We start from the raw sequence: 23,108 nt of genomic DNA, 5'->3' as shown, positions 1-23,108 counted from the left end.
CACGCATTCAGCGGTGGTCCATAAACCGGCATAAAGCATGAACTTGCCAAAGGGAGAATTCACTTGAATGTGCTGCACACTGCAATCATGTCAGAGGGGTGCGACGATGGCACGCAACGGTGCACACCAAGATTTGCCAGCAGCAGGAGAAGCCCAATGCTGCTCTCTACCGTTGCGTATGTTCGCACAGAGTTTGTTTTTTAAGCAGAAACTAAGATGAAGCTCTCCAAATCCTCCTCAAAAAAACTTGACCCCAGTTTTAGAACAGCTTTTACGCCAGAATTCCATTTACAAGGTTGTGCAAAAGTTTTGAGACTTGGTGTTTTCATTATATTCTCGCTTAACTCCAATAACCTGGGCAGAACTTGGGCGATATGGCACGTAGAGACCCCCACTCAAATTCATGACAAGGGGCAGTGGTGGTCACTGACTGGAGTAAGATTTGTGGCCAGTTGCACGGAAGTGCTCCACTCCGCCCACCAATTGAAAGTGGCATAAAAAACACAAAACACCGGTCTTGATGAATTGGATCCTTGGAGTTATTGCTCAGATTCCACTTCAAAAATTCAGCAAAAAGAAAATAAAAAGACAAATGCAAAATCTGCCAGGAATGAAGCTCAGTTCCTAACATAGCCTCAAAAATGTGGACCAGACATATGACGTAATAGTAGGCCTTATGTCGGTATAGGGTTAAAAATAGGAGGAAAATGAATAGTTTCTGTCTATCTGACCGCTTAGACTGGAATCGCTGAGCCCAAACTGCAAAGGTGGGTGAGAATTAGACAAAAACAGAGCCTTTTTATTTTTCTTTACCTTTGGACTTGAGTTCAGAGAGAAGACTTCCAGGACCTTCATGTCCAATAAGGTGTCCAAGATAATGACCCGGGTTGGACTTGTAGTACTTCTGGAGGTCAGGAATTGGGAACGTGACATATAGATTCCTAATGTCTTTAATAGGCACTATTTTGTACATTTTCTAGAAAAAAAAAAGGAAAATATAAAAAGGTTTCGCTCATAAATTATTGTGTTACCCATCCTCACAAAAGTGAGTGTCTGCCTTCTCCTATTAGTGTGAACAGAGTCCTGACCATATGTCTGGAGGATACAGATCTCCAAATCAGATGCAAAAAAGGCAAACTTTAAAATATAGATTTCGGACTGCGTTCAGCCACCAAAAGAGAGGCGTTTTGGATTGTTTATGGTTTGAAATTTAAAGGGAATCTGAGACCAGCATGATGTAGGGGCAGAGACCCTGATTCCAGAAATATATCACAGAGTTTACTGTGTGCAGGAGTTGTAATAGAATCACAGTTTTCTCTGCTGCAGATCTAGCAGAGCTCTGAATGGTGAGCCCTGTGTAACCCCGCCAACACCATATTGTATACTAAAAGGTGCCAATCAGTGGTAGGTGCATGGATGGACCAGGAGGCACAAGACACCTAGTCCTCTAGTGATAATCTCCTGTTGATAAAACAATGATTGCATTGAAACAGCAACACACAGCCCAATAAATGACAAATTGCTGGAATCAGGTTCTCTGCTGCCCCTACCTACATCATGTTGCTATCAGATTACATAGTAAAAACATGCTGACACATTCCCTTTTACTTGATGATGTGATATCCGGATGTACCTGCAGATATTGCTTTTGGAAGGGATTTTCTGTAAATTCTGGTACTGGGACATTTTTATTCTCAACTTCTGCAAACAATTTCACCAACAATTCTGTTAAATCATCAAGGGTTTCTGTGCGTGAGAAAAAGAAAAAAAAAAAAAAAAAACTTTGTCATCACTGGATGCTGAAAACCTGTACAGACCTTATGATTTGCACAGATGAGAGGTGAATGTAGAGTTATCAAAATTATGCAATCAAGAGCTTAAAAAAGGAAACAGTCACGTCCAAAAACACAATTTACATGCAGATTTAGCGGTAATCCGGCATTTAAAGAGGTTGTCCAAAAATTAGCACTTTCTCCCAGAAGTTAAAACCCAAAATGCTTATAGGTATAGCATTTTCACCTATACGGCTATGTGCACAAGTCAAGTACTTTGTGCAGAATTTTCTGCACCTCTTGGCAGCATAAAAATGCAGCATAAAAATAGGGGCACTTTGCAATTTTTTTTTATATGCATTTTTGGTGCAGAATTTCCCGACATTCATGAGTATTGGTGAAATCTGCAGCAAAAATGGAGAAAGAATTGACATGCTGCAGATTTAAAGCTGCAAGTTCAAAACTTAGCAAGGTGTGGCATAAGGAAAGCCTTCAGGTTTTCGGACAAGTCTGAAACGTGTGCACTGGCTCCAAGTACGAAAACACGCAATAATGTTTAGAACAGATTTAAAAACCACCAAGGGGGAATAAAAAGAAGAGTGTGAACAGGACATGAATTTTAGCCTTAGGCTAGAGTAGAAATAAAAGAAGACAACTAAACAAGAACAGGGCACCAGTTAGCTGCTATGCAGAAGGTATCCCAGCGACAAATACAAGGATGCACAACGCTGCTGCAAGTATCACATTGCTGCTGGCACAGCCCTGGTGACGACTGAAGTTCAGCCTCTGATACTGCCATCTTCAGAACAGGATCCCATTGTTTTTGTTTGTTTTTTACATAGACATTGCGTGATTTAAACAGAAGTATTTTTCGGGCAAAATGTCATATATACAATGTTTGCATACATCTTAGTGCTTACAAAGAAGAAAAACAAAAACAAACAACTGACCAGAACCTCCAAAACAGAACTAGCAAGTGTGAACAGATGCAATAAACAAAAAGCATACAGCAGCACTTTGTAAGCACCAACATGGGCAAACATTGAATGTATGACATTGGACTGCATTACTGATACATAGAATATACTTATATATAAAAAAAAAAAGGAGGTACTTGGCGCATAAATCGGCTAATTCATAAGAGCCCACCAGCCATGACAAGGCGTATCTTTCTTTGATAGGAACTTAAGCTTGACCACACACACATGCTTTCAGCTGAACAATGCTTTGGTTGATTGTTCGTCCAGCAGCCATCTCTCTCATTCACAGGAATGCTCGTCCGGCCAAAAGCTCCTGTGTTGTCTATGAGAAAGCCGCCGACTGACACACGGCCAGGAGCTTATCTCAGGGAGATCAATGCGATCTGTAATCCACAATCAGGAGTGCCCGACTGACATCTCTCTAGACCCCACACATAGAGCCTGCCTATCTGTGGGTTCAGCTGACAGTCTAATGTCTAGGAGGGCCTTATAAGAATATCAAACATGCTTTCTACCTGCCCTTTAAACTAGTACGCTTTTAGCCCGGTAGAGCCATGTTTATTAGGTTTAGGGTCCCATCAAAGAAAGTGAAGTCTTGACAGAGCTGGTGGGGTCTCGTGAAGTGGCCAATTAATGCGCCACATACATTTATTTTTATAAGCAAATACAATAATCAAAAAGCACGCTCTATATAAAGAGGCTGAGAGCATGATAAAGTTAAGCTCTCCCAATATATTGGTCATAAAATTGCAAAAGTAGAGTACTCCAATAATACCATAGACAACTAAAAAAAGGAGTAGCAAAGGACCACCAAGTAATAAAATACAAAAATATCCTTTAAGAATAAATTAAACAACACCAAATTCAAACAAAGTCAAATAAAGCATAATGCAGAAATCAATAAGGGAAAGGGAGGAAACATGCCGGTATACTGAGGAGAGGCTGGAGATCCAGCATAGGACTTGGGCGAGCAGGGAAAAAATGCAGTCACACTAAAGTGCTCAGGAAAAGTGCTCAAGTCATATCACTAAATACAGGTCATATAAGGTTATATAACGCACCTATGTGCTGCCTAAACATGTATTATTGCAATGTGTTGGGTGCTTACCCATTGTAGGTCCGGACTTGAAACAGCCTCCCCACGGCCCTCGACACGCGTTTCGTGTGCTCGCTTTACCATTCCCCCTTTCATAAAGCAAGCACACGAAACGCACATCAGGGGTTGTGGGGAGGCTGTTTCAAGTCCAGACTTTCAATATGTAAGCATCCAATACATTGCAATAATACATGTTTAGGCAGCACAAAGGTGCATTATATAACCTTATAAAAGATCTGTATTTAGTGATATGACTTAAGCACTTTTCCTGAGCACTCTCATTGATGAAAGGCTTTTTTCTAGTTTTACATGATTTGAGCCCTGCCTCTGGGAGTCTATTACGAACTGTTCTTGCCGTGCATTTCACCCCAGCTGCCATTTGCCATTCCTTTCGTAGGTCACTTGGGCAGCAACTAACAGAATGGTTTTTAACAGGGAGAAATGCAAAGTACTACATCTGGGCAATAAAAATGAAAAAAGCATATATAGAATGGGAGGAATAGGGCTAAGTGACAGCACATGTGAAAAAGACTTGGGTATACTAATAGATCACAGACTGAATATGAGTCAACAGTGTGATGCAGCAGCAAAAAAGGCAAATGCAATTCTAGGATGTATTAACAGAAGCATACAGTCTAGATCACGTGAAGTAATTATTTCCCTCTACTCCTCTTTGGTCAGACCTCATCTGGAATATTGTGTCCAATTTTGGGCACCACATTTTAAAAAAGACATCAACAAACTGGAGCAAGTTCAGAAAAGAGCGACCAGAATGGTGACCGGTCTGCAAACCCTGTCTTATGAGGAAAGGTTGCAGGATTTGGGAATGTTTAGTTTGCAAAAGAGAAGACTGAGAGGAGACTTAATAGCTGTCTACAAATATCTAAAGGGCTGTCACATTGTAGAAGGATCAACTTTATTCTCATTTGCACAAGGAAAGACTAGAAGCAATGGGATGAAGCTGAATGGGAGGAGACACAGATTAGATATTAGAAAAAACTTTTTGACAGTTAGAGTGATCAATGAGTGGAACAGGCTGCCACGAGAAGTGGTGAGTTCTCCTTCAATGGAAGTCTTCAAACAGAGGCTGGACAGACATCTAACTGGGATGATTTAGCGAATCCTGCTTTGAGCAGGGGGTTGGACCAGATGGCCCAGGAGGTCCCTTCCAACTCTATGATTCTATGATGTCATCCTGCAGTTGCTGAGTGACATTCGAATAAGATGACGGTCATCCCGTCAGGGGACAGTCGTTGTCGCCCTCTGCCGGTCTGTAGCTTTGTTGTCCCCAATGTCTGCTGCTTTACCTTGTTGTAATGGACTGCTGTCTTAGAAACTTTAAGGATGGAGGCAACATGACGCTCACTGTATCCCTCTGCTATTAAAGCCAGAATTGAGCCCTTCTTTTCCTCACTCAGGACTTTTCTTTCCAACTCCTTTGGCATGGATAAAGTTATATTTTCATTCCTATTACTTTTGGGATATTACTAGCACTTGTTTTGCCATCCAGCTTGTCCTATTGCAAGAGGATTGTGAACACCACAGCAGGGTTTTTTATACATTCCTTCGTTAAATAAGATTTGGTTCAGGTGATCACCTAATCAGAAGCACATTAAGTAGAATGAGGTGTACTCTGGTTGGAATTCAACTGACACTAGAATGGCTGACAGACATGTAGAGAAGCTGATTTTTATAAAACTGTGCAGTGGTCTCTTAGTTTTTACCAGAGCTGTACATCAGGCTATACATTTGTGTAGTGGCTGCTGTAAAGAAGACGATCTCTAAACGTTGTTAACATTAGCTCAGGAAGATGGCCTCCCCCATTATATACAAAAACTAGAATTTAAAAGGACACTCACTAGAAATTAATGACAATGTATCACTCTCTGGGTTTAATCAATTACTAATGAATATCTATTCACTTTAATCCCTGTCACACTATTCCTATTTTATACATGTAAGGTTTATCCACAGAGTGCTGTGGTTCAATGGGTTGAAAGATGAAGCCCTTCACTAACTACCTAGCCAGAGACCACTGCGGCATCTAAGGGGCTAAACTAGTTTGTCAGTAGCTCCGATACTAGCCATTACAGCCGACACATGGTGCACACTCTGAGCCTGTACATTACAGACTGCTTGACGATGTGTCACTTACAGGTCTGTGCTATTACTTCAATAAAAACACCAAAATGACAGCATGCAGATCAGCAAGTGACACCGTCGTAATCAGGATCTCAGCTCCAACTTGCTGCTGTCAGTTTCCCTTTAACTGTTATCCAGCAGCTCTGGTGTCAGGAGTGACCAGTTTTTGCCATTTTATTCCCACTGCTTTTGAGTATTTCCCACCCCCCAATAAAAGAAGTAATCTCAGAGACCGCTAACAGTGAAGACGAGGTGAACAGTCCAATTCTGACATTTTTATGCAGCCACAAAAAGTTTATAAATATCAATGTGATTTCTTTATTACCTCTTCCAAGCACACAAATGGACATGAGGTTAGAAGAATAAAACGTGGAGTGGAATTTCAGCAATTCTTGTCGTACGTCGAGTCCTTCTTTTGTAGGCCTTGTTTCAAGAGTAAGTTTATTACCTGAAAGGAAGAACAGAAATGGAAACTTGTGAATAATGTATTGGGTAAGAAAAATGAAATGACTTGGCATCAACTTCTACTGCACGAATGGAAATAAACTACTACTAGTCCATCGCCGTGCTGCTTCTCCAGGTTACCTTCTTCTGATGCAGACCTCTTCTCGGTGCAAGGACACACTTCTTGCATTAGCCATTATATATTTTTACTTATATAGCACCATGACACTCTGCAGCGCTTTACAGACATCATCCTCCATGTCCCCATTGGGGCTCACAATCTAGGATTCCCTATCAGTAAGTCTTACGAGTGTGGGAGGAAATCCACACAAATATGGAGAGAACATACAAACTCAATGCTGATTGTTTATTTGGTTGGATTTGACCTTAGCAACTCAGTGCTCCAAAGCAGCAGTGCTAACCACTGAGCCACCATACCACCCTGTATATAGTTCAGTGCTAACCACTGAGCCACCATACCACCCTGTATATAGTTCAGTGCTAACCACTGAGCCACCATACCACCCTGTATATAGTTCAGTGCTAACCACTGAGCCACCATACCACCCTGTATATAGGTCAGTGCTAACCACTGAGCCACCATACCACCCTGTATATAGTTCAGTGCTAACCACTGAGCCACCATGCGGCCCTAAACAAACGGGAGACATGAAGACGTTGCCAAATTTCAGACCAGTTGATCGCATATAAAATCTTTGGTACAGGCACATGACCCAAGCCTTACATTTGTGTTTGGGGAGGGGGGGGTGAATAATCTCTAAATTAAAAAAAAAAATGGGATACAGACAGAGGCCATAAAGAGGCATTCAGTAGAATGGGTCAGGAGTCACTTTGCACCGTGGTGTCCTTTCAATGTCAGTTTTAGGGCTTGCTCACACAAGCGTATAACTCGGACGAGCGCTACCCAATGTTTTATCGGCCAGCACACAGTTCAATGTCATTCTATGGGGTAGTGCATATCTGTGTTTTTTCTATCACGAAGATTTGGCATGAAAAAACACAAAAAACATCATGTTGCAAGTGGTGCCGTAAATTGAATCACGTGCACCCATTCAAATCTACGGGTGCGTGTAAAACACTGGACTGCAGTCCGATCTGCGCGGACACAAACAATGGATAAGATGAAAAAAGTTAAGTTCTCCTTCTCCACACCTGTGATATAATAATAATAATCTTTATTTATTTATTATTATTATTATTATTATTATTATTATATCACAGGTGTGGAGAAGGAGAACTTAACTTTTTTCATCGTGATATGAACGTCCCTGGATCACAAGAAACTCACACTGATCAGAGTTTGAGCGGAGTGTCATTGACATAATCGAGCAGACTCTCTCGCATGAGAGAATCATCGCCGTGACCATTGGCATGCAGGTGGAAAGTGTGAATTAAATATTGGCTGAGAAGTCAGATCAATTGTGATGACGAAAACTGTTTTCCTGCGTGCAGACAATGGAAAGGGGGCAGGAAAGCTTAAAAAAAAAAAACTAACTTTTTTTTTGCTGTTAGGGGGGCTTTTTTGGAAGCATAGTTTCAACTGTTTGCGGCAACCGTACACATCAGACAGCTGTCCCATAAACATTTGTCACCTGTCCACAGGCTACGTAATGACCGCTGGGGATCCCGTTGCAGGAGCCACCATAGATCCTCAGAACAGGGACCCTAAGTCTTCAGTGTCAATGACTGAGAACGTGCAGTCACTGAAACGATGGTCTCTCACCACCATCCACTCAAGCATCAGACTTAAGACCCCGACCCTTGTTATCAGAGGGTCTGAGCCCCAGCCATCATATTTATCACATTCTGTGGATAGAGGTAATGGGGTGTTTAGATAAGTGACATAAGGCTCTGTAGGTTGGCAATGTGCCGCCATACAGCAGGTTAGTCCTGTGAATATGGCCTTATACACATAATTACTGCATTATTATATAAAAGGGTAGTGGAGGAGATGGTGTCGTCCCACCCAGGTAACAGTACTTATCCAACAAGCCATGACTATTACCATGCTCCAGTAATGACAATCGCCAACACCCTGCGCTGCAAAAGGGAGAAAACGATGCAGAAGAGTCAATGTATGAGCCATAGAAGAAAACGATTATAAACAATTAGGAGCAATTTTATAATCCTCTCTCCCTCTAGTTACCTGGAGACATTTGGGCTGGACAGAAACACCTGATGAGTAACATAGTACGCCGCACCCAAGAGGTGCAGTGCCTGCCATCTTATACAACTCCTGCAACTACAAGAGGCGGGCGGCCAGAAATAATCGCTAACACTGCACAGTTATCTATGGGGGGAGCCAGAATACACAGCCCTGACCCGTGCAGCACGCAGGAATCCAGAGCGAATATCTGTACATGTGCTAAAGGTTATGCCAGGTCATTATGTGGGCTAAAAACTGAGACATGAAACGGTGCGAAGAATGGTCTGTTTGAATAGACTCTTTAATATCATTATAGCCAAGGAAGCCTGTAGCTATCTGATATAAAGCACTCCTGCAAGCATGGCTTTAAAAAGGGAATCTGTCATGTTGAATAAGTCATCTGCAGGCAGCAGATCGCCGTCCACAGTGGGCCTTGCCACCAAGCCTCCCAGTGGGCAGTCCCACACCAAGCCTCCCAGTGGGCAGTCCCACGCCAAGCCTCCCAGTGGGCAGTCCCACGCCAAGCCTCCCAGTGGGCAGTCCCACGCCAAGCCTCCCAGTGGGCAGTCCCACGCCAAGCCTCCCAGTGGGCAGTCCCACGCCAAGCCTCCCAGTGGTCTCATCAGTGACTGACCGTCATCTGTATACATGCTCATGCCGGAAAGTCACTATTTTCTTCAAGCATGAAAAAGAATAATAGTCGATGCCGGTACACTGGTACATGGCTCTTTTTTAATGTCCACAGAGCGCCAGTCTCAGATCTGCTACCCAAAATACAGTCGTCACATGGGAGCAGCTCTGAAGCAATTAATGAGAAGGGAGGCTTGAACAAATAGATAAGTTACACCCAGCGTTATTATAGTCATCATTGCCACACATTAGCATTGTACATGAAAAGCTCAGCGGCCGTACATATTTGCTTAGGTAATTACAGTGCTCCGTCAACAATTTTGCTGCTGTCACACCACAAGTTGCAATGTGTAGGAGCAGCCTAAAGCCTGCTGTGAAAAGGAAAGATTCATCAAAGATGGAATTTTGTACACGCAATTGCACCAAATTGTTGAACTGAACTGCAGCGCGGTATAAATGATTAAATTGTATCTCTCCATTGTGGAAATATTAACAATCAAAGTATATGGCATCTAATAAGGAAAAAAAAAAGTTAAGTCCAAGTGGGAGTTATCAAACAGTTTTCGTTTGGGACTTGTACGTCTCCCTGTATGACAACGACCAATGACCTAAGCTGGGAGCAACAATCCGAAAAGAAGAACATGTCCACTTCATTGCCTAGAGCAGATTTCTCAGTGTGTGAAGCAGCTCTGATCTCCTGGTCTAGCCATCTGCATGACTTGAAAGAATAGAGGACTAGCCTTTCAGATAAGGTCAAGCGGTCTATGTGCAGGAGGGAGTGGGCAGTGCAGCAGAGTTTAGCTGTGCCAGCTTACAAACCCTTCTATAAGCTCTCCTCCTTTCCAATTATTATGAGCACTGTCAGCTCTGCAGTACTGCCAGTCTCCCACACTGTCAGCCCAGAGATGAAAGCACAAAGTGCCAGAATCACCCTTATATCGGATGTGCTCAGCGCCAACTGTACTCACTCTGCCATTACACCTCACACAGGATTAGTGCAGAACAGGCAGGTTACTCCTGTGTGAGATGTAATGACAGCCTGATCTCACTGCAGAGCAATTACAAGTCACTTAATCACTTTTGTGTCTGCTGTACTGATGCCACGCAAGTGTGATCCCCTGATGAATCTGCCTTTAGCAGTGATACGCTTACGGTTCAGACCCATGAACCATGACACTTTTACCCATCTTCACTTACAGGTCTTTTCAGCCGTTTTGACATCGCATTATTAGTCTTGTAAACACTTATCTTTCCTTTATTTATTGCGATTGGAGCAATAATATTGTCACCTTTTATATATACAAAAATATTAGGGCAACATTACTGTCCAACTGGCCAAGGCGCAATACATAGATAGCATTGCTGTGGTGTTATTTGGATTGCAGCAATTTAGGGATAGAATTAGGGAGATATTTCTAGTTTTCACAGTATTTAATTACCGTATTTTCCGCTTTGTAAGACGCACTTTTTTTCCCCAAAATTTGGGGGGAAAACAGGGGTGCGTCTTACAAAGCGGACATGCCTTACCTAGGCTGTGATCGGGGGCGTCCGGCGGTTGCTGGCCGCTGCTGCGGGTGTGTCCGGTGCCGCGTTGTGTGCCCGTCGATGCCCGGGGCTCTGCCAACATTGTGCGACAGGCCAGAGCCCCGGCATTTCCTCGGTTCCCTGTGTGCCGGTAAAAAGATGGCCGCCGGCGCGTGCGCAGATGAGATCTCGGGACCCAGTTCTCGAGAGATGAGATTTGAAATCTCATCTCTCGAGAGCTGGGTCCTGAGATCCCATCTGCGCACGCGCCGGCGGCCATTTTCCCTGGGTTCCCTGTGTGCGCGCGGTGGTGCCTGCAAAAAAATGGCCGCCGCGCGTGCGCAGATGGGATCTCGGGACCCAGCTCTCGAGAGATGAGATTTCAGATCTCATCTCTCGAGAACTGGGTCCCGAGATCCCATCTGCGCACGCGCCGGCGGCCATTTTTTTTTTTTACCGGCACTTCAGCGCACGTATACAGGGAACTGAGGAAATGCTGGGGCTCTGGTCTGTCGAACAATGTCGGCAGAGCCCCGGGCATCGATGGGCACACAACGCCGCACCGGAGGCACCCGCAGCACCGGCCTCCAACCGCCGGACAAGTGGAGAAACCTGACACCAGCACAAGACTCTGCAGCAGCAACGGCACACATCGGAGCCCCCCCTCATCCCTGAATGCGGCCTGCAGCATCACTCCACGCCTGCCTCCTCCAGCAGCGAGCCTGGGACCCCGCTACACCGCAGCCACCAACCCTGGTAAGCAGTAAGATGCAAGGATTATAAGAGGCACCACCATTTTATTAAAAAATATTTTTTTCTTATTTTTCTCCTCAAAAATTGTGGTGCGTCTTATAATCCGGAGCGTCTTATAAAGCGAAAAATACGGTATATATTGTTTATTAGGGGATATTATATCATACATATTTTATTATTAACTTCCCTTGGGTCTTGTTTATACAAGATAATTAGATTATATTTTCTGGCACACCTCTCTCTACACATAATCATGTCTTGAAGTTGATGCATTGGAATTTATGTTTTTAGATTATGGAAGGTTCTACATTTAATCTATATATATATAAAACTGTAAATGTATGTATGTGTATCACCAACCAATCACAAAGCATCTTTCATTTCACTAGAGCTGTTCAAAAGAAGCGGAGCTGTGATTGGTTGCTATGAGCAACAGTTTTCCTTGCAACCAATCACTAAGCATCTCTCATTTCACCAGAGCTGGTTAAAAGAAGCTGAGCTGTGATTGGTTGCTATAAGCAAGTTTTCCCACTTGACAACACCTCAGCAGACACTGACATGGTGGGAGAAATCTAGCATCCCTGGGAACATAAGCTCCCAGCCATTGTCTGCCCCCCAGAAAGGAGCAGAGAGCACATGACAGAAATGAATCCCCGCCTCCCGTGCCTATATACCCATCACACATCCTTCATACCAAACCGTCAAAGTGTGAAAAAACAGATCCGTTGCAGATTTGCAAAAAACTGATGCACCGGATCCGGTTTTTGGACGGATCCGTCGCAGCAGCCAGTGTATGAAATTTAAAGGAAGAGAACTCTGGAAAAGGGGAGAGAGAGAGAGAGAGAGAGAGAAAGACCCCAGGGTCTCTTAAAGGGATTATTGGTATGGAATTTAGGGCAAATCCATCCAGCGCTTTGGCTCTGACCCCAGGCCTTTCTTAAAGGGATCCCCGGTATGGGAGTCAGGGCAATTGCCTTCAAATGCTCTGGTACTGACCCCAGGCTCTCTTAACGGGATCTCTTGCATGACCCCAGAGTGCTATTAAAGGGATCATTGGTATGCAAGTAAGGGCAAATCCACTCTGCGCTCTGGTTCTCATCCCAGGCTCTCTTAAAAGGATCCCCGGTATGGAAGTTGGGGAAAATACACTCAGCGCTCTAGTTCTGACCCAAGGCCCCTCTTAAAAGGGATCCCCGATATGGAAGCGAGGGCAAATCTACTCTGCGCTTTGGTACTGACCCCTGGTATGGAAGTTAGGACCGTTCCACTTAGCGTTCTGGTTCTGACCCCAAACTGACGGGATGATGTGGGATATTAGGGGTAGTAGTCTGGCAGCTGTGACGGGATGATGTGGGATATTAGTGGTAGTTGTCCGGTGGCTCTGGCTGACGGGATGATGCAGGATATTAGGGGTAGTAGTCCGGCGGCTGTGACGGGATGATGTGGGATATTAAGGGTAGTAGTCTGGTAGCTCTGGCTGACGAGATGATGTGGGTGAATGTGGCTATGCGGAGTGGGCGGGGCTCTACACTCAGTGTAAAATATATATTATAATTTGTTATAACTAACCATAGTTAGTTACTATGCCCAGGCAGCGCCGGGCTCTTCAGCTAGTCTCTTCAATAAAAGTCATATTATATTTTTATATAGGTGTGCACATTGGTGTGTATAATTTTATATATATATTTATTTATATATTATTGTACTGTGCATCTTTCTCCACTGTATACATCTCACACGGAGAAATATTTTCTAAGCTATGATGGGGGCGTGTTCTTTCCTTTGATGCTGCCTGCTTACGATTGGTCAAAAATCATATAGGATGAAAAGTACACTCCCCCAGTGAAAAATTTTTTTTAAATCAAAGTGGGAGTTAACTCATTAGGTGCCAAATACTTTTAATATCTCCACAACGGAGAGGCAAAATTTTATTCCGCTCTGCGTCCACTATTATATTGCGTGTCCTGTTCAACAAGAAGAATTTGGTGAAAGATCCTCCTTAAGAGGAGTTTGTCTCTTAATGAATTTGGTTGCATCTTTTAGCGGCCGTACGCTAGAAATATAATACAGACGTGGACAGGACTATATTTGTTGTAATTTATGCCATCATTTGTGGGGCAATTTATGAATTTCTTAGGCGGTACTATGCTATGCCCACATTTCAAAAATTCAGTGGAGCGGGGGTAAAAACACAAACAGCTGCAAACTTTTTTGTGCAGGTAGGAGTTGTGCAAGAACCTTTCAACATTTTAATCAGTTTTACGTTAGGATTTCTGTTGCAAACTGTTGAATACGTTGGGAACTGTAAAAAATAGTAAGAAAATGATGACTGTATTCCTGTTCTACCGGATCCTTATAATAAAGTAAAGATCTTCTGACAGTCAAAGAACTGTAGTAACATTTGCTAACAGTAATCATTTGAGGGATGTCTCTAGATAAACTGCAAATGAGTATCTAAAGAAGTGCCCAGCACAGAGAGACGGCAATCTGAATCTTGCTGGCTTTCCTCTAATTTAGTATTTAGATTAACTTTAGTGCACACACAGCAGATTCGACAATGTCACACAAACTGCATTTTTGAAGAGGAATAGGGGTTGCCATCTTCAGGGATTGGAAAGTAGCATTGTGGATTCACATTTTGATACAGTAACATGCTCTTATTATCTAATATATAAAGCTCAAGTGTATGTATGTATGTATGTATGTATGTATGCAGGGCTGTGGAGTCGGAGTCGGAGTCGTGGAGTCAGAGTCGGAGTCGGTGCTCATTTTGGTGGAGTCGGAGTCGGAGTTGGAGTCGGTATAAAATGGACCGACTCAGACTCCTAAAATATATAATAAATTGGGTACAGTAATTCAATGCAGGATGTGCTGAATATTTTTTCATAGGAGTTTGGGAAAGTTATGAAATGTCCTATAAATGGCTGTTATATTCCTGATCTAAGGCTACATTCACACACAGCGTTTTTCCTGTGTTTTTTGAGGATACGTTTTTCAGCTGCAAAAGCTGATCATCTTTTTAAAAAACTGCATCACCTGAAAGGTTTTTGAGCTCATAGATAATGTTTTCAATAGCAAAAGCAGATTAGAAATCTGCTCTATCTATCCATTTATCCATATCTGTCTATCCATATCGTATCTGTACCAAAAAGAATGAAAACCGGGTAGTACACCAATATATATTCTGTTCTATCTAAATATCTTGATTATTGGATCATAAAAATGATTAAATGTCTGAGGTTCACATTGTACTACAATAAATTTTTCACTTAAATATAAGCAATATGTGTGGGAGTCGGAGTCGGAGTCGGTATAAGGGAAATTGAGGAGTCGGAGTCACAGGTTTGGCTTACCGACTCCACAGCCCTGTATGTATGTATGTATGTATGTATGTATGTATGTATTAGCTGAAGAGCCCGGCGCTGCCCGGGCATAGTAACTAACTGTGGTTAGTTATAGCAAATTATAATTATCCTCCATCCCATAGTCCCGTGCCCATATACCCATCATACATATCCATCATCCCATAGTTGAGTGCCTGGGATTGGAATCCGCACCGTCGCAGCTAGAGCCACAAAATTTGGCAGTGTCATGTCTGGACCCCGAGAGCGTCATAGGCTATGTTGTGAGGCGAAATTTTAACCCCGTGCGTTCCAATTCACCAAACAATTTTGCCCCTATCTACATAATGGGGGAAAAGTGTGTGCGTATCAAGCCCCGCCCCTCATTATGTCATAATGGTTGCCATGGCGACGCTGATGTCATCATAGGTTTTCCAGCCCCGCCGCTCATTATGTCATAATGGTTGACTATGGGATGGCGGATATGTATGATGGGTATATGGGCACGGGACTATGGGATGGAGGATGTGTGATGGTATATGGGCACTGGACTATGGGATGGAGGATATGTATGACGGGTATATGGGCACGGGACTATGGGATGGCGGATATGTATGATGGAATATGGGCACGGGACTATGGGATGGAGGATATGTATGATGGTTATATGGGCACGGGACTATGGGATGGAGGATGTGTGATGGGTATATGGGCACTCGACTATGGGATGGCGAATATGTATGATGGGTATATGGGCATGGGACTATGGGATGGAGGATGTGTGATGGGTATATGGGCATGGGACTATTGGATGGAGGATGTGTGATGGGTACATGGGCACTCGACTATGGGGTGGAGGATATATATGATGGGTATATAGGCACGGGCCTATGGGATCGTGGATATGTATGATGGGTATATGGGCACGGGACTATGGGATGGAGGATAATTATAATTTTCTATAACTAACCACAGTTAGTTACTATGCCCGGGCAGCGCCGGGCTCTTCAGCTAGTATCCTATAAAAATGTGAACCAGTTTCCTTAAGATTGAATCTTTCCTTCTAAACACTTTAGGGCTGAATCATCATGGTGCCCTGGCGCACGCCTCTCTGAATTTGGAGCATCTTTCAGCTGCGGTGAGCCATAGTAAGAAGCATACTCCAGTCCATTACTAGAAGCTCGTGGTGCAGTTGCAAAACAAAAAAAAAAAAAATCATAAAATGCAATATTTATGAGCAACTATTTAGTGTGCAAAAAAATATTTAAAAAAAGCTTTATGCCAGAATTCTGGAGGAAAGAGTTTATCCATGAGGGCCCATTGATCAATGTTAGGGCTCCATAGGAAACTCATGTGTTGCGCACCTGTTCCAAACTTATGAAAAGGGTGTTGGGGGTCTCCCGTAGCCTTCTCCAGCTGGAAGAGTCTCCAAGCGTCATTCATCAGATTCTTCTCATGCTCAGAATCCACTGCGTTCACTTCCCGATCCTTACAGCTCTCATCAAATAGAGGGCATAAGAAAAACTGTGAAAACCTGAGAGAAGGGAGGATAAAAATCTATGATTATTCATCTTGTATAAATAGGAAAAAAAAAAAAAAAATCAAAACAGCATGTTCCCTAGTCTAAGAGAAGCTCCACCTTACCGCTCTACTCTAGTCTTAAACCGGACAACTCTTAATTCTTCTCACTTGGTTAAAATCTGCAATCATTTGATAGTCAAATTGCTATGTGTGCGATGTGCACATGGTCAGGATTCCCCTGTACGCCCCGCGCACATCGACACTTATGTGACTGCATGATCGTGATTTGACAACTTGCGGCCACGGGCCAATTAGACTCCCTCACTTTTCTCAATTATCTCCTATTGAGAACAGCTGGATGAGACTTGTCGGCACATGACGGGAAGGACTCAAAACACATTCAGGAGGATCACATGACCAGTCAGATGCACGGGGCATACAGGGGAATCCTGAGTGCCAAATGATGACAGTGTGCCTTGGGGCTCAGAGCATCTTCATAATATTTCATAAGAAATAGAAAGAAGTGCAGAGTCCGTCAGGTCTCCTATTCTTATGAATCACAGCCCTGACACCTGCACCACCGCATGTTACCATGTTCCCCAGGATGGGGCGAGTGCTGCATTTCTTTCCATGTCTTATGATTCATTACATGCACTGCACCACCCAGAAGATTTCCTGCGAGGCTAATTAAGAGGACACAGGCAGGTAGTGTGAACACACTCTAATGCTGGATCTTGGTGCCTTAAATTAGCCATCTTTTTTCATTTTCAACATCTTCATAATGTTACATGCCCCAAGAACACACTATTTTTCATTTGAAAGGAATCTATCAGCAGTTTTTTGCTATGTAATCTGAAGACACCATAAGGTAGGGGTTAAGACAGATTTCAGCAATGCCTCTCTAATGAAGCAGTGGTTTTGTTTACTTGCAATGACTGTATTAGCACCAGGAACGTATAATTGCCAGACACAACAGCACGTGAGCTCAGGTCTGACTCCACCCCTCCTGTGATAAGCAGCTCACTGTCTGTGGACACTGTACATGCAGAGCCTGGTGTGGACAGGGTTAGCTTCCTCAGCTCTGAGTCACGATAAATCTAAACACTGTATCAAAACCGCAGCACCCAGTAAACTAAGTGATACATAGTTGGATTCAGGGTCTCTTTGCCTACATCATTCTGTGCTCACGTAGGATACAAAAAACATGCCAGATTCGCTTTAAAAAAATAAAATCTATGAGAAGGTTTTTGCCATGTTATCCTTGAGTAGTACGATTTGAGAGCAGAGACTCAGATTCCAACCATGTGTCATTTACTGGGTTGCTTAGTTTAGGCGTTATAAAATCCCTGTTTTATCAGAAGATTATAACTAGATGACTAGCAAGCCTGCCATCAGAGAAAGCTGCTTTTTCAGTCACTAAAGACAGATTTTAACAGACAAATGATGAGTAAGTATTCAATTCAGGAGGCAGGCTTTCACTTTACTGATATAGAAGAGGACAGTTGGACATAAAGTTCTATGGAGAACAGTTTCAGGAAAATGTGCTGCAGAAGGTCTGTGTCTGCCTCTAGCTCCTCCCCTCCATAGAACTTTATGAGCACCAACGGTAATGGGAAATTCTGTACTTCACCGAACACAGATTTTACTAGTGAGTTGGGAATTTTTAGAATGAAAGATTAGTCTCGGAGAAGAAAAAAAAAGCAGATTTCTCTAAAATTATATATCACAAAGTTGATTGTTTTACTTTTTTTTTTTTTTTTAATACATCAATAGTACACATGAAAATAATGGCAACTTTAAAAGCCTACCATTTCTCCGCCTTGTTTTTTTCTTGTGTATGTACATATGTATGCTATATCTGTCTTCAATAAATGGGAGTAAAAAAAAAAATATTTTTTTCACTCCATATTTGTCCTTTCCAATAGGTCTTTGGGAAACAAGCCCATCATATGGTCTTTACCTGTCCAATGCTCCCTCTAGGTGTTCATGGGACACATCAAAGTAATAGTTGGTATGTTCTCCACTGGTGAAGGCGTTGGAGCTCCCTGCGTGTTCACTGAGAAACTGGCTGTACTCATTTTCTTTGGGGTACTTTTCCGTGCCCAAGAAAAGCATGTGCTCACAAAAGTGGGCAAGGCCTGGTATGTTGTCTGGATCAGACAGGGATCCTGCCAAGAAAGACAGCAGAAAGCACAGTATGCAGAGATAAAGCCTTTATTCCTATAATACAGCTACAATATTTCAAAGGGAACGTTCACCTTACAATCAAAAATTAAAATGAAGCTCTTGTATATGTAGTAAACAGACAGCAAACACATTCAGAGTGGTGTAATCTATTAGTCCCGAGATACGTCCATAAAGAATTTATGCCCGTCATATGCACTGGTGAAATCCATGGGATAAACCCGCTACCAAATCTCGTTTCTGTGGTGACTACCTGGTGGAATCCATGGATTCCTGGTGGGATCCGCTTAAGGGTTCTTTTACACTTCCGGTGGTTTTTGCAGACTTTTTTTGCAGGCTGTATTGCCATGATTTTCACGGTCTCCCGCAAAAAACGGGCCACAAAAAACCTTCTTGGATCGCAGTTTTTCCCGGTTTTGACAATTGGGGGAAAACATACGGCGGTCCGCAAATACGGTGTACTGCAAAAACAAGCTACCGTTGTTTTTGCGGCACCATTGATTTAAATGGGGGCCGTGTCTGCAAGCCGTGGAAAATATAGAGCAAGCTCGATATTTTTTCACGGCCGTAAATACGGCCCTCAAGGCCATACAGCGCACTGACAAATTTTTGCGGGCCGTTTTTGGGGCCCCATAGAAATCTGTTGGGGCCGCAAAGACAGCCCACAAAAACACGGTGAGGGTATGTGCACACGCTGCGGATTGGGGTGCGGATTTGGCCGCGCAGATTTTGTAAAATCCGCAGGTAAATCTGCAGGTCAAAAGACCTGCAGTTTTACCTGCGGATTGTCCTGCGGTTTTTCATCTCCACAATGGGGTAGATGGCAAACCGCAGCGGAATCCGCGCGGAAAAATCCGCACCGTCTGCACTGCGGTTTTTAATATCCATTGGATATTATGGTACTGTATACTGCAGCAAAAACTGCTGCAGATCCGCAGCAGACAAATCCGCAGCGGAACCGCAGCAGAATCCGCAGCATGTGCACACACCCTAATGCTGGTTTCACATTCGCGCATTTTACAGGCAGCGCACGGCGCCGCTAAGCCCTGCCCCATCCAGTCATCGCTTCCTACTATCGCACACCGCTGCATGCGATCTGCGCACCCTATCTTTAGCATAGGGTGTGCAGACCGTGCGCTGGTAGGATTTTGCGTGCGCTGCGCACTTTTGAAGGTGCGCCGAGCGTGCCAAAATGCAATATGGTGCGTTCGGCGCGCACCTTCAAAAGTGCACCGCGCACGCCAAAATCCTACCAGTGCACCCTATGCTAAAGATAGAGTGCACAGATAGCATGCAGCAGTGTGCGATAGTAGGAAGCGATGACCGGATGGGGCGGGCAGGGGGCGGGGCTTAGCGGCTCCGTGCGCTGCATGTAAAATGCGCGAATGTGAAACCAGCCTAAGTGTAAAAGAGGCCTTAATAGGAGACAAGTCACTTTTGAAGTGGTTTACACACACACACGTCGTAGGCTAGCCAGAGGTAGAAGAATACACGACGGCACATGCAGGCATGGCAGCTTGCACCTGTTCACACTTGCTATTTAGTTTTCTGCCTGTTATCATGAAGACATAGCTCCACATGGGACAAAAGAGGAGCGAGATTTGCAACTAATAACTGTTGCAAAGTTTTTTTGTAATTTTACATGCACAAAAAAAAAAAAAAAATGCTTGATGTGGAAAAGGTCTTAAAAATCACACCATGAACAAATTAATGTAAACGGGGATGTCATGGTCGGTATAAGTCTGTGTTACTATATACAGGGTATCCATAGAAGAGGCTTGCATAAGTGTGGATTCCTATAGAGGCCATGGTCAGTCTCAGTAATATCCATCTTCTATGACACATGTCAAACTCTGGCCAATGGGCCAAATCTGGCCACAGGGTGAGTATACTCGGCCCGAGACAGGTTTCCAGCCCTGCATCGCACTTTCAACTCTTAGCATCCTGAATGGACGTTTGGGGATTACTGATGGGGAATCCTACTGTGATGAGGGTCACCATACTGTACGTGTTGAGGGTAAGCTGGGGTATCTTACCGTGTTTGGGGGGGGGGGGGCACTTTTGTTGGCAACTTACTTTATTATTCAAGGTTTTTTACCCTTTATTACATATGTAAATTAGATTATTGGACCATATGCTTTTTAATGTTCTTACATAACATTATTCCTATTAAAATGGGACATTGCCGTTACGTTTGCTTTCTTATGAAAACAAACTTAATAAATATCAAGGTCGACAGGTGACTGCATCCAAGCTTTTAATTCTGTCCCTCCGTGTATTTGCATTTGACATCCCTGATCTATGGCCTGTGCGCCAGTAATGGAAATACATTGATAGGGACATGACAAAAGGAAAGCTCTGAATAATGTGGGATGTGACATTTGCAATGCAAAAAACAGTATTTCAGAAGGCCCGTACCTATGTAAACATCCAGAGCAGCGGAGGATTTGTCGGTGGTGGGGTCACTTATAAGTAGAGCTTTTATCCCATTGGCCAGCTCTATACCCCGATATTCCCTCTTGTCTTCTGGGGATTTGACGATATTATCAACAACTCGTTTGACTGCAAGGGAATTCATTTTGCTGTAGGTTTTGGACTGAAATCTGAAAGAAAAAAAATAAGAAAAAGAAAAAAACATTGTAAATATGAAATACATGTCCTTCTTGAACTGAAATAGAAACACAAAAAACTGAACTGGAGTAGACTTGAATGACACACATGATGTAGAAGCATGTTCACACTGGCCATAAAAGCAAGCAAAACCAAAAGGAAAAAACAATGTGTGTATATACCCTAATGAAAATAAATAAAAAAAAGCAAGTGCATTAAATAACATAGGGGACTTGGTAAACACTGTTTTGATCAAAAAGTATAACGCTGTCCCACCACGGCAAGGTGTACCCATTTGAGACAGTAACTACACTAGCGGTAAAACCTACCTAGTGTGAACGGTGGCAGAGTCTCTGGGCCCCCTTATTTTCATTAGGGTATATACACACATTGTTTTTTACTTTGGTTTTGCTTGAACTGAAATAGGTAGATAAAGCTGTGAACACTATTCAGGGGGCAATGTACGAGTGACGGGTGATGTCCTATGTGAGCGGTAGATTTGCAGTAAGTAAAAAATTTAGTGTAAAAAACTAAAGACTTTTAAGGACAGTTCTCTGAGGTTTCTGAGCCAAGGGAAATCCGTCACTAATGCTGAACACGAGCCAGAAACCATTCAACCCCGCAGCAAAAGTATCATATGATAACACCACGAGCCCGGAGTAAACACGCTGCACCCCCACACAGACAGGCGGAGGAAGGACGAGATTACACAGGGTTACTCCAGCTCAGGCCTGACATACACAGGAGCCGTCATGAATAAGCTCGGCTTTAGTGAACCTGCACTAAACGACTAAGCCACCGCACCAATCACAGGTCCTGCACATCTCGCCCTTTCCAATTAAAGTGACCCGACACCTAAATAATTAAAACGGACACCACATTACTGATGTACAGTCAGTGGCCTCATTTTTGGTTCTGCAGCCTAATTCCTTAGTGGTCCCTTTTCCAAAAATGACCACTGGAAAGGCATGAGGGAAAGTCTGAACCACGGCTCATCTGCTTGTCATAAATAATTAGAAACTGAGACTTACTCACCCTCCCCAGGTCTAGTGTCGGGTATCTGCTGTTGCTCTGCTGTCTGCAGCACTAATGGCACATTGACAGCGCTGCAACCAGTGATCTCAGCAGATGCGGGCTGCTTGTGCCACCAGCACGCGCTGAGCTCTGTGATTGCCTGCAGCGCTGTTGACGTGATGTTAGAGCTGCTAACAGTAACAGACACTGTAGTGAAGCAGTGAGACTCAGCAAAGGGCTGTGGGAGGGCAAATAAAGTAATTTTGTGTTTTCAAGCTGCAGCCGGGGAAGGAAACCAGAAAATCCCATTAGTGGTATTGTCCAGGACTTCTAGGTCATAGCAGATTGGTGTGGGTCCAACAACGGACGCTGCCACTGATGCGCTGCCTGCAGCTGCCACTGATGCGCTGCCTGCAGCTGCCACTACACAGTATGGAAATAAATGCTTTAACGACCTTGTGTATGAACACTGCCCAGCGTACACAGCGATGTGCTAGCTGCAGTAGTAGGAGGCTTTCAGAAGTTAGTGATCGTACAAATCGTTTTTTCCCCCATCTTTTAAGCACATCCCATAACATCTGAAACCTGTGCAACATACAGTAAGTAAATACCCTGGTGAACTAACTATATTGCTGATCATCAGTGATCACAGGCAAACTACCGGCTCCTGTAAATAAGGACAACAGAATGTTATTAGGAGAATCATTGCAACCTAGACAAATCTCAGTCAGAAATATCTAATAAGCAGTTTGCAACCAAAAGTCACTTATCTAGAAGACCATGAAAAAAACAACTCTGCAGCATAGGACAAACAGTAAATAATGACAATTCCCCATTATACACCACCATTACTCTAAACTGAGCGAGAATGGAAGTGATCAGCCATCTGTTTTATGAAAAGCTCAGGACAGCGAAGAACCTTGTAAGAAT

General features: G+C 43.4%; 1 protein-coding gene across 5 annotated transcripts in view; it reads right to left on the bottom strand.

Annotated features, from left to right (window-relative positions):
- Positions 1 to 23,108, bottom strand: part of IDE (insulin degrading enzyme) — a 110,890-nt gene that overhangs the window by 54,330 nt on the left and 33,452 nt on the right. For all 5 annotated transcript variants that reach the window (XM_073555863.1, XM_073555864.1, XM_073555862.1 and 2 more), the window contains exons 2-7: positions 20,973 to 21,157; positions 18,331 to 18,538; positions 16,214 to 16,383; positions 6,316 to 6,438; positions 1,634 to 1,746; positions 814 to 976 (exon numbers count right to left, since the gene is read on the bottom strand). In XM_073555863.1, the coding sequence (XP_073411964.1) occupies positions 814 to 976; positions 1,634 to 1,746; positions 6,316 to 6,438; positions 16,214 to 16,383; positions 18,331 to 18,538; positions 20,973 to 21,132 (937 nt within the window). In that variant the 5' untranslated portion in view covers positions 21,133 to 21,157. The remainder of the gene's footprint in view (positions 1 to 813; positions 977 to 1,633; positions 1,747 to 6,315; positions 6,439 to 16,213; positions 16,384 to 18,330; positions 18,539 to 20,972; positions 21,158 to 23,108) is intronic.

Source organism: Dendrobates tinctorius, unplaced genomic scaffold, assembly GCF_039654945.1.
Source record: "Dendrobates tinctorius isolate UK_male_01 unplaced genomic scaffold, ASM3965494v1 ptg000230l, whole genome shotgun sequence".
NCBI classification, from domain to species: domain Eukaryota; kingdom Metazoa; phylum Chordata; class Amphibia; order Anura; family Dendrobatidae; genus Dendrobates; species Dendrobates tinctorius.
This window is presented reverse-complemented; position numbering and strand designations above follow the sequence as displayed.